Genomic DNA, 12,817 nt, shown 5'->3' with positions numbered 1-12,817 from the left:
GCAACCTCGGGTTTTCTTTGGTATGACGCTACGAGCTTGACACACCTGTACTTGGGGAGTTTCTCCCATTCTTCTCAGCAGATCCTCTCAAGTTCTGTCAGGTTGGATGGGGAGTGTCACTGCACAGCTTTTTATCAGGTCTATCCAGAGATGTTCGATAGGGTTGAAGTCCGGTCTCTGGCTGGGCCACACAAGGACATTCAGAGACTTGTCCCGAAGCCACTCCTGCGTTGTCTTGGCTGTGTGCTTAGGGTCATTGTCCTGTTGGAAGGTGAATCTTTGCCCCAGTCGGAGGTCCTGAGTGCTCTGGAGCAGGTTTTCATCAAGGATCTCTGCACTTTGCTCCATTCATCTTTCCCTCAATCCTGACTGGTCTCCCAGTCCCTGCCGCTGAAAAACATCCCCACAGCATGATGCTGCCACCACCATGCTTCACCGTAGGGATTGTGCCAGGTTTCCTCCAGATGTGACGCTTGGCCTTCAGGCTAGAGTTCAATCTTGGTTTCATCAGACCAGAAAATCTTGTTTCTCATGGTCTGAGAGTCCTTTAGGTGCCTTTTGGCAAACTCCAAGTGGGCTGTCATGCAGTTGTGGGAAAAAGTACCCAACTGTCATACTGGAGTAAAAGTAAAGATACCTTAATAGAATATGACTCAAGTAGAAGTCAGTCACCCAGTAAAATTCTACTTGAGTAAAAGTATCAAAGTATTTGGTTTAAAATATACTTAAGTAATCAAAAGTAAAAGTATAAATCATTTCAAGTTCATTATATTAAGCAAACCAGATGGCACCATTTTCTTGGATGGAATATGAATGACATTCATCCAATATGCTGTGATGGGTCCCATGTTGCTCAGTTGGTGGAGCATGGTAGTTACAGTCTTGTCCCATCGCTGCAACTCTCGTATGGACTAGGGAGTGGCGAAGGTCGAGAGCCATGCGTCCTCCGAAACACGACCCCGCCAAGCCGCTCCTTCTTGACATACTGCTCGCTTAACCTGTAAGCCAGCCGCACCAATGTGTCGGAGGAAACACTGTACAACTGGCGACTGAAGTCAGCTTGCAGGCTCCCATAAAGGCCTGATTGGTGGAGTGCTGCAGAGATGGTGGTCCTTCTGGAAGGTTCTCCCATCTTCACAGAGGAACTCTGGAGCTCTGTCAGTGTCCATCGGGTTCTTGGTTACCTCCCTGACCAAGGTCCTTCTCCCCCGATTGCTCAGTTTGGCCGGGCGGCCAGCTCTAGGAAGAGTCTTGGTGGTTCCAAACTTCTTCCATTTAACAATGATGGAGGCCACTGGGTTCTTGGGGATCTTCGATGCTGCAGACATTTTTTTAGTGCCCTTCCCCAGATCTGTGCCTCAACACAATCCTGTCTCGGAGCTCTATGGACAATTCCTTCAACCTCATGGCTTGGTTTTTGCACTGACATTCACTGTCAACTGTGGGGCCTTATATAGACAGGTGTGTACCTTTCCAAATCATGTTCAATCAATAGCCTTCCCTGTAGCTCAGTTGGTAGAGCATGGTGTTTGCAACACCAGGGTTGTGGGTTCGATTCCCACGGGGAACCAGCACAGAAAAAAAATGTATGATATGTATGAAATTGTATGAAATGTATGCATTCACTACTGTAAGTCGCTCTGGATAAGAGCGTCTGCTAAATGACTAAAATGTAAAATGTAAAAATGTAAAATTGAATTTACCACAGGTGGACTCAGTCAAGTTGAACAGACATCTGAAGGATGATCAATGGAAACAGGATGCACCTGAGCTCAGTTTTGAATCTCATAGCAAAGGGTCTGAATACTTATATAAATAAGGTATTTCTTTGTTCTTTTAAAAAATATATAAATTAGCAAACATTTCAAAAAACCTGTTTTTGCTTTGTCTTTATGGGGTATTGTGTGTTGATTGCTGATTTAAAAAATATATAATTTTAATCAATTTTAGAATGAGGCTGTAACGTATTACATTTTGGAAAAAGTCAAGGGGTCTGAATACTTTCTGAATGCACTGTATGTAGCTAGATATGTATAAATTGAAATGGTTTAAAAGATTTATGATCTTGGGGACGTCATTACCATAAACTATGTAGATATGCCGTAGGTAACAAGAAAATAAACAATGCTCAGGGAATCTTACTCAGCCGCAATTTTCTTGTTGTGTTTGACCCTCTTCTCTGCTATTTACCCCAACTGATTAAATACAGCTGAAAATATTCTGATATGTTCTGATATTCTATGTGTTCCAGAGTCTAGTATGGTATAGTCCTTGTGGGTGGATTTATTTTGACCAATTATAATTGGTTTTGTTATTGCATTCTCTAGCTATACTAGAGAGAAAAGATGCAACACTCTTGGCCTTTTCTGGAATACAATTCAGTACTAATGGCAAGACTTTTCAATATCAGTCCTACCCTGAAGAAAATACTGTTTTAGCAAATGCAATTTAGATGACAATGTCTTCTTATCAGACCACAAGCCTAATTATCACCATGTCTTGCTGTATCTTCCCTCTACTTTAACAAAGGTGAACTTATAAATGCTAGATTACTTGGCAACTCTTTATAGATTGTGTTACACGGAAATAGGATATGTTCTAGCCATACCACAACTAGAGGGTTACATGTTCTTATGTAAGCCAGGATTACATTTCAGTCTGAGAATTTTTTCTATCTGGGTTTGTGTGATAGAATAATTAAACAATTGTCCTGTGTGTTGGTCTGAGACTTGGCATAATTATATTTTCTTCCATGTTACCGTAGCTCCCTCCAAAGGATTGTGTGTTACATGAATGTACAGTATAGAGCCAATGTTGATTAAAACATGAACCATTTAGAGTGCACATCTTTGGGCTTGTTAACCTGAATGACTCACCATCAACCCAATCAGAAGACAGAATGTATCTAATGCTAATTTGTGATTCTTATTGTAAGCATTATACAGTATTCTTCTATTTTTCTATTTGAAAAAGCATATATGCTGTAAACTTATCAGCCAATTACATTACAATTCATGTTATCAAATGCAGGTTGAAGAAAGAATGGATGTTAATGCTTTTTATGACTTGTACAATTGATTTGTATCTGTGAGAGACATGCTGGTGTAGATCTAGAGAAATTATCTAATCTATTAAAGTATAATCTCTTACTACTCAACCCAATCCAAAAATAGGAAAATATACACTTCTGTCTTTTGCATTTTCAAGATAACTTTCATAAACAAATATTTTCTTATACTGCTTTTGTTTGCTACGTGAATAATACAGTTGTGTTATATCCCGTGTTCTTGGTCTTTTTCTGTGACAGATGTTAAATCAACATATAACATGCCCTACTATAGTTCTATCTGATGTATTTTGTATGTGCCAGTGTGTGCTTCCATGCTCCGTAGTTTAAAAACGAGTTCCCAGAATGTAACATTGTGAGTGGACATTCTTTCCCTTCCCTCTATTGTCTCTGTATCCTGTTGCTCCTCATTAAGTGTGAGTGAAGGATCTGCCAGAGTTGGCTCGTGCCTCAGTATCTAGATGCCTAATTTAAAGGAAGTGACATCAACACTGACTGAGAACTGCCACTGATTTTTAGCAGGTTTACTTCTAAGTGCCCTATTTGAGTCTGTGTTTACCATAGATATCCTATTAAATTACTAGGATTAATTAGTATTCTAATTCCAAAATATATGGTGTTTAATTCTATTTTAAATATGGTATGTCAGACATAAAACAAATAAAAGTGATGAAGTGATATGTAACTAGCTGTGCTTTCATGCTTGGTACAAAGTAATTACACAGGTTATTTCTCTGGAATAATCTTAATGTAAACTGTTGCCATTTGATTCATTCTCATGTCCAATGCATCTCCTGACTTGACAAGGACTATTTGTGATAGTAGTCAATGCTGCTCAGTAAAATGATTAAATCTCACTGCCTCTACTTTTTCAACCAAGTTAAAGGCCCAGTGCAGAAGATGTGATTTTTCTGTGTTTTATAAATATTACCACACTGAGGTTGGAACACTTGTGAAAATTATCATAATGCCCTTTTAGTGTACTAGCTATCTGAAAAGACCATCTGAAATTTCTGCCTGTTTTGGTGGGATGGAGTGTTGGCCTGCCTGGTGACATCACCAGGGTGTAAATTAGTTAATAAACCAAAAAATAGTTCCAAACCTCTATGCCAGTGCCAATAACAGCTAGTTTTCTGATTTTCCCCTCCCCACTCAGACCACCCCCAGGTGGACGGTCATCCTAGCAAAATTCTTCCTTGAGAAATTGCTCTTTGCTACGAAGCTATTTTGGTTAATTTTTTTACCATTTTCATTAAAAACAATCACAGTAAAGTACTTAAATGTAACACAAATAATGTAATATTGAGATTTAAACGGCTGCATTGGATCTTTAATGGTTTTGGAGTTTGCCCACTGAGCTCTAACAGCAAACCTACTTTGCCCAGTAGATGGTGGTCTACACAAATGTATTTAACTTCATCGCATCTGCATCCCATGTGCAGTTTTTTCCTCATTGCCTTTCTTCCGATAGTACTGTATGACACATCAGTGTTTTTTCTCTTTTGTTATCATGCTAATCTCTACCATATTACCCACAGTATCTTTTATCCTTGCTCTTCTGTTTTGTAGTTCTATTCTTTATTCCTCCCTTGCCGTCAGTCTTTCTTTGTCTCTGCATGGCCTCCCTCGGTAGTCATTGCCACCCCTGTCCTGAAGGGGGCTCCAGCCTGTATGTGTTGTAGTGGCAACTGGGCAAGCAGGGCTGGCTGAGTGACATGCATGTTGGTGTGATTAAGCCTGTCAGGCCTTTATGCTGCTAATTGCTTGGCAACTGCAGATGGAGCTTTAATCTAAGCCTAACTGTTCACCCTGCTCCTCAGATCATGCCTGGTTCTGGTGTCCCCCTCCCTGTCCGAGGTTAGGATTGGGATGTTTAATGTCCCTTTTTACATATGCGGTGTGTCTAAACTAGACATGTGAACCTCACACTCAAGACTTTACAATTTAGATTGTACAACAGGCAGGCCGTGTTGTTATGGAGCAGCAGTCCTCCCAGGCAGGCCGTGTTGTTGTGGAGCAGCAGGCTGTGTTGTTATGAAGCAGCAGTCCTCCCAGGCAGGCCGTGTTGTTGTGGAGCAGCAGGCCTCCCAGGCAGGCCGTGTTGTTGTGGAGCAGCAGGCCGTGTTGTTATGGAGCAGCAGTCCTCCCAGGCAGGCCGTGTTGTTGTGGAGCAGCAGGCCGTGTTGTTATGGAGCAGCAGTCCTCCCAGGCAGGCCGTGTTGTTATGGAGCAGCAGTCCTCCCAGGCAGGCCGTGTTGTTATGGAGCAGCAGTCCTCCCAGGCAGGCCGTGTTGTTATGGAGCAGCAGTCCTCCCAGGCAGGCCGTGTTGTTATGGAGCAGCAGTCCTCCCAGGCGGGCCGTGTTGTTGTGGAGCAGCAGTCCCAGTGTCTGTGGCCCTTCCTGGGCTCATCCTCTCTCCTCAGACCTGCAGGGTTGGCTCAGGAGATCCCCGCCACAAAAGGACACGCAATCAGATTGTCCACAATCCAATTGAATCTGATGCAACTCTGCCTGGGAGGCTTGCCCCTACGCTAAGATGCAGCAGCCTGGCTGGCCAATGGGGCTGCAGTACAAACCGCCTAAGAGGCCGCCAGGCTGAGTGGGCTGGCAAAGGATGTGTGTGTCTACCCTCAGCTCAGCAAGTCATGTCAACAAGCTGACAAGTGCCTCCTTTCCTCACTCGTCCTATTGCTTTCAGACCAAATTGTCAGCTTTTCTGTAAATGAGGCCTTGCTGAATTTGGGGAAATTCTAACTTCGTGAAATTGCTTTGCTTGTTTTGATGCTCTCTGTGCCTTACCCTTGGCAAGACTGTAACAAGCTCAGTCCAATAAGCAAAAAAAGGATAGCACGTTTCTGGAAACGAGACTTAGTCTTTGAGTGTATAGGTGATGTAAAAGGTGGCAGAGTCTCCGGAGTCTAAGCCAGGACACACGTTGATGTCAGTGTGTGTCTCTAGTCAGCATTGCTATGTGGGGCTGAGAAAGCAAGAGGAGAGCAGTCACATACCCTAAAGGTGACCGTGGGACCTTTTATAGGGGATTACCTTGTAATCTGCATTTAGGATGAGTGCCTACTAAAATATCTTATTTTGTGCTCTGATCTCTCTCGATGTAGTGTCTAAGTGTGTGGAGTCATAAGCCAGCACCCACATGTGCTTATCGAGGACAGGGCTCACTCATAAGGACTTACATTCACCAGACTCGCAGCTCAAATCTTGTCTTTTTGATCCTATCACCCTCCCACTCACGTACATGTGCAGTTTTGTTCCTCTCAGAGTTAACATTATGGGGAAACCCTGCACCCTGGTTATTTCATTTAAGGTGGGATGCAGGCAGTGTGTTTAAGGAAAGCAAGGCATTGTTCATAGTGCTGTGTCAGAAATAAGAGAGGGTAAGTGATGTAGATGGAGAACTCCAGGGACACCACATGTGCTTACACATCCAGAGTGAACATTGCTGGCCCTCACACTGATTCACTCCACAATGTGGTTGGGTCTAATTCTGCACATTATAGCATGTCAAGTTCACAGCTTGTGGAGTATTATTGTCCTAATATGACTGAGTAGTATACTGCAGTAGATCTTGGCATCATCGCTTCTTATTCTATGGAGTGATATACTTCAGCTCAAGGTCTATGTGTGTGTGTGTGTGTGGGGGGGGGGGGGGTGAGGATAATTTGTTGGCAAGCCTTTATAAGAAAATATTTTGTTGGTCCTCTCAAACAGGCTAGAGAACCAGTGACGTTTAGTCAGGACAATATGCCCAAACTGACACGTATTTATTAAGCCCCAAATCAGCGGATGCCCAGCCATATTAAAGGACTTCATTTCCCGAACTGCAACGGGTCCGTGATGTCTCCAACAGCTGACAGACGATAAAAGCCTAGGCGAGAGCTTTCAGGAGGGGGAGAGAGTCTCTCTGCAAGGAGAATACACAACCCGAGCACTGGTGGACTTTGGATTGCTTTGGACCAGGATATTGATATCGAACATTTTTATTTCTATATCCGAATTTGGCTATTTTTCTGCTGAATTTTGGGACATTTGTTAAGTTCCATAACATTGCGTAGCTGGTGCATGTGCATTTTTACATTTTAAAGTGCATCTAGCCCCTAAAGCCGTGCCCAATGCCGAGGAATGGATAGTGTGTCTGATAAAGGTGGAAAGATGGTCGAGAGTGATGAGCAGTCGGAGAGGGATATTGGCGGTGGCGCAGCGATGGCCGCGCTACACCAATGCGAACTCATCCAGAACATGATTGAAATCTCCATCTCCAGTTTACAGGGGCTCCGGACCAAATGCGCCGCGTCCAATGACCTCACACAGCAAGAGATACGTACTTTAGAGGTAATTAACTCTTGAAAACGCATAAATACGGCGGTGCAAACTGCGGAGTTATACGTATGTCTGCCTGGGCTGCATTTCTCTGGTGGCTAAGCTAGGCGCTCCATCAATTTCCTCATGTTTTGCACAATACACTGCAGTTGTTTGCTGTATTGCGCGATGCTATACATTATTATTTAAAGAATAGGCCTACATTTAAACATGCACGGTGACTTCCCACATTGTCTACTATTGATATAGCTATAAATAGACATTGTCACTAACGTTGATCTGGTTACTGTGACCTCTTTCTCGAGGTGAAATATTTGGCTGGAAACCCCGGAATTTTTGCAGCAATGTATTGCGTGCTGATGGAATCAAACGGGCCAAATTCCTCACATTTTAATTCTGTTCTTGCTCACGATTCCGCATTTCTGCATCAGACAAGCCAAGTTCGGGGACAAAACGAAATGCAACATGAAATAGCAGAGCATTTCTCGGCAATGGTAAATGCTCCTCATGCCAATAATCTTGATAATTTCTCTGAGTATATTTCTGAGCCAATTAAGACCAATATGTTTTTTAATGCGTTCCCTGCACCTGGCTGTGTGAACCAAATCATTTCAGTCGTGTCTGGGATGAGTAGCGTGTGCAAACAGTTCTGAGGAACCAGTGTTTAAATTGCGCAAAGGGTGATGGCCTACATATAGGCTTCAGTCATTAGGCCCATAATATGGTAGTGTTCCGTTAGAAAATATTATATCAAAGTAATAAAATAATACGGAAAATGTAGCCTATTATAGAGCATTAACATGCTCATGGGCATATACACTGCGTGTACAGAACATTAGGAACACCTTCCTAATATTGAGTTGCACCCCATTTTGCCCTCAGAACAGCCTCAATTCGTCTGGACATGGGTTGAAAGCGTTTCACAAGAAGGCTAGACAATGTTGACTCCAATGCTTCCCACAGTTGTCAAGTTGTCTGGATGTCCTTTGGCAGGTGGACCATTCTTGATACACCGAGAACTGTTTAGCGTCAACAACAACAAAAAACGGCAGCGTTGAAATTCTTGACACACTCAAACCGGTGCAACTGGCACGTACTACCATACCCCGTTCAAAGGCACTTAAATCTTTTGTCTTGCCCATTCACCCGCCGAATGGCGCACACATACAATCCATGTCTCAAGGCTAAAAAATAATTATATAACTGGTCTCCCCTTTATATACACTGATTGTAGTGGATTTAACAAGTGACCTCAATAAGAGATCATAGCTTTCACCTAGTCAGTCTGTCATGGAAAGAGCATGTGTTCCTAATGTTTTGTACACTCAAAATCCCAAATCAAACTTTATTTGTCACATGCGCCAAATATAACAAGTGTAGACCTTACAGTGAAATGCTTACTTATTAAGCCCTTAACCAACAGTGCAGTTCAAGAAGAGTTAAGAAAATATTCACCAAGTAGACTAAAGTAAAAAATTATAATAAAAAGTAACACAATAAGAATAACGAGGATAAATACATGGGGCAAGGGTACCGAGTCAGTATGCAGGGGTACAGGTTAGTTGAGGTAATTTGTACATGTAGGTGGGGGTGAAGTGACTATGCATAGATAATAAACAGTGAGTAGCAGCAGTGTACAAAAGGGGGGGGGGGGCAATGTAAATTGTCCGGTGGAGATTTTTATTAATTGTTCAGCAGTCTTATGGCTTGGGGATAGAAGCTGTTGAGGAGCCTTTTGGTCGTAGACTTGGTGCTCCGGCACCGCTTGCCGTGTGTGTAATTATATTTATATATGTAATTATATATATATATATAAAATAGGCAACAATTTCAATGATTTTACAGAGTTACAGTTACTAATAAGGAAATCAGTAAATTGAAATTATTTCTTTCAGCCCTAATCTATGGATTTCACATGATGGTGCAGGGGTACAGCCATGGGTAGGCCTGGGCTTGCATGGTCTGCGGTTATGCGGCCAGTTGGACGTACTGCCAACTTCTCTAAAATGACGTTGGAGGCGGCTTATAGTAGAGAAATTAACATTCAGTTCTCTGGCAACAGCTATGGTGGACATTCCTGCAGTCAGCATGCCAATTGCACACTCCCTCAACTTGAGACATCTGTGGCATTTTATTGTGCACCTGTGTAATGATCATGCTGTTTAATCAGCTTCTTGATATGCCACACCTGTCAGGTGGATGGATTATTTTGATAAATGAGAAATGCTCACTAACAGGGATGTAAACAAATTTGTGCACAACATTTGAGAGTTTTTTTGTGTGTGGAACATTTCTGCGATTATTTTTTTTTAAATTTATTTTATTTCAGCTCATGAACATTGGAACCAACACTTAACATGTTGCATTTATATTTTTGTTCAGTATATTCTCAGCTGTCATGGCATTTGTCCAGCCTGCATTCAGTCACCAACATCCACAAAGATGTATCAATAACCTACTCTTTATGCAAATGAAATGATACTACTGATATGCTTTCATGCTCACATTTGAATGAGATTGTCAGGTTTCTATTTGAGGAAAGCACATGCTGTTACTCTTCCCTTCAGGGGTTTTTGAAGTGTGCTTTTTCTTTTACGTTTCATGCATCTTCAACATCTGAGTTGTGAAAAGGTTCAGACTTCTTGAGTGGTCATTGGACTGCAACACTAGTTATGGTAAACCTCTTTCAGGACAAAGAAAGACTTCAAGTGAGAGTCAGAAATAGAAAGCAATGAGTGGGTGCTCTATGCTCACTCTACAGTACGCTTTTCACCGTCACCACACACTGCCACTTTCACTTCTTCCTTCACACTGGGTTTTCCTGTTAGTTCAGGATGTCCATCACTGAGGAAAACTGGATCGTTATGGTCTGCTCACCCTGCCTTATAGACATTCAACCAGCAATGGTCAATCAGAAGCTGCGTTTCTCCAGGCCGTACCCTGATCCCATCTTCACACACCCCCTGAACCAGACAAATGTGGGGATGCTGGAAAGAATATAGGTAGTATTACAGCATCAAACTTAAGCACTAGTTTTAGTCACAGTATTTCACAGGTTGAATCACCCCCATCTGTTTGTATGAGAAGATTGTAGTGACAATTGGAGCAGAGAGAGCTGTAACCATAATTTGCCCAGATCTGTCTTGGGCTTGGTCATGAAATCCTAACTGGCAGAAATCTGACAGGCCTGTCAGCTTGACACTCCCATAGGGCTCCACAAGTGTTCCCATGAGTCCTGTATATAACAGCACAGTGGAAAATATCAATTGTCAATCCAGTTAAATGGCCTAACTGCTCAGTTAATTTGTGTGCTGAATGAGAGAAGTGAAGCGACGGGTTAAAGTGTCTGTCACAGTTGTGTTGCAAAACAGGGGCATCTCTCCCAGAGACCCGCACTTGAGCGCAATCAAGAGAGGCTTGAACTCGCATTATATTCTTACTGAAAGAGCTTTATTATGGCACTTCATCCATGGCTGTTTTTTTACTGTGTGCCTTGCCGGTGAAAAGATAATGGTGCTTTGCTCTCCAAGTGGAGTACTGCAAGGTGGTGCTTCAGTTTTCACACACTAATCCCTGTCTGACTCTTGACATCTCTCACACACCCCCTCTGTCTGTCTGTCTTTCTGTCTCCATGTTGGCCTGTTCTTTGTTATGTCTCCCTGTCGTTGTCTCTCTGTGGCTGTGAATCAGTATGTCTGTTACACTTTAGCAATGAATGACACTAGATGATATCCAATAATAATTTAAACAGCCTCTAGGGACAGATTAAATTCTGTGCAGTGAAGGTTACTCTAAAAGAGCTTGATCATCGTTTTTCTTTTACTTACAGGTTATACAGTGCCTTCAGAAATTGTTTACACCCCTTGACTTTTTCTAAAATTTGTTACAGCCTGAATTTAAAATAGATTCAATTGAGCTTTTGTGTCACTGGCCTACACACAATACCACATATCAAAGTGGAATTATGGTTTTTTAATTTTTCAGTTTTCAATAACAAATGAAAAGCTGAAATGTCATGAGTCAACAAGTATTCAACCCCTTTGTTATAGAGTTCAGGAGTATACATTTGCATAATGAGTTGTATGGACTCACTCTGTGAATGACAACCTCATCTCTGTACCCCACACATACAATTATCTGTAAGGTCCCTTAGTCAAGCAGTGAATTTCAAACACAGATTCAACCACAAAGACCAGGGAGGTTTTACAATGCCTCGCAAAGAACAGCACCTATTGGTAGATGTGTTTTTAAAAAACAGTAAATGTCCCTTTGAGCATGGTGAAGTTATTAATTACACTTTGGATGGTGTATCAATACACCCAGTCACAACAAAGATGCAGGCGTCCTTCGTAACCCAGTTGCCGGAGAGGAAGGAAACCACTCAGGGATTTCACCATGAGGCCAATGGTGACTTTAAAACATTTACAGAGTTTAATGGCTGTTACAGGAGAACTGAGGATGGATCAACAACATTGTAGTTACTAGGGTTGCACATTTTGGGGAATATTCAGAGGTGAATATTTCCGTGGGAATATATGCAAATTAATATTAATACAATTTAAATCTAGATGTTTTTTTATTGGATATATTTACCATATCATATGGAGACAGAAACATAAACCTTTTACCTTATCATAAGTAGACAATTACAAATGATTAAATCCTTCCAATAGGAAAAAAAAACAATTTAGTTACGAATTGAACTTTAATTAAATGAGTTGACTCTTCACATGGGATGATTTCACTGAACAACAAAGGGAATATTGAATGATCCCCAATGATCATCGCAACTCCCCAAAAACATTTTCAACATACATCTGTAAAATGATAGTCTAGAAACTAAAGCTTTGGTTGTCTTCCTCTCAGGCTTCCATGTCTTCTCCCTGGACCTCCTCAATGTCCACCTCTTGAACATCAGACTTTGAGGCCTCATCTTCGCTGTCACTTTCCAACCTTGTGTAGGATGGCTTGTTTTCAGGCTCAAAAAGCCTCAAATTTGCCCGGATGGCCACCAATTTTTCAACCCAACCCTTCAACCCTGTATTGGTCAGCCTGTTGTGTGCTTTGGTGTGTGTTCCCAAACAAAGACCAGTTGCGCTCTGAGGTGGCTGATGTTGGTGCGATTTGGAGGATGACGGCGGCAACAGGGGAAAGAGCCTCAGATCCACAAAGTCCCTTCCACCAGGTGGCTGATGAGATATGTTGGCACGACTGCCATATTGCATCTCCATCCCAAAGCCCTTGCTTGGAAATGTACTTCGTCAGACTGCCAAGAACCTTGCCCTCCTCCAGGCCAAGGTGGCGAGACAGCATTCTTGGTGTCCAACATGTACTTCAGAACTGCAGTTTCCTCTGCTTGGAGCAACAGTAAATGGGGAAGGGCAGTACGGATTTCTTCACTTACATCTGCAATC

The 12,817-nt window shown here is 42.2% G+C and overlaps 1 protein-coding gene across 6 annotated transcripts in view; it reads left to right on the top strand.

The window, feature by feature from the left end:
* Positions 1–6,942: 6,942 nt before the first annotated feature.
* The window catches only part of ksr1a (kinase suppressor of ras 1a), a 47,508-nt gene continuing 41,633 nt past the window's right edge, over positions 6,943–12,817 (top strand). For 5 of the 6 annotated variants that reach the window (XR_003867914.1, XM_029700925.1, XM_029700924.1 and 2 more), the window contains exon 1: positions 6,943–7,415. Coding sequence is in view for 5 of the 6 variants with exons in the window: in XM_029700925.1 (XP_029556785.1) it covers positions 7,206–7,415 (210 nt within the window). In the remaining variant the exon portion in view is untranslated. The remainder of the gene's footprint in view (positions 7,416–12,817) is intronic. The other variant, XM_029700926.1, reaches the window with a different exon arrangement.

Source organism: Salmo trutta, chromosome 19 (genome assembly GCF_901001165.1).
Source record: "Salmo trutta chromosome 19, fSalTru1.1, whole genome shotgun sequence".
Taxonomy (NCBI): Eukaryota; Metazoa; Chordata; class Actinopteri; order Salmoniformes; family Salmonidae; genus Salmo; species Salmo trutta.
Note: the sequence above shows the minus strand (reverse complement) of the source record. Positions and strands in the feature narration are given on the sequence as shown.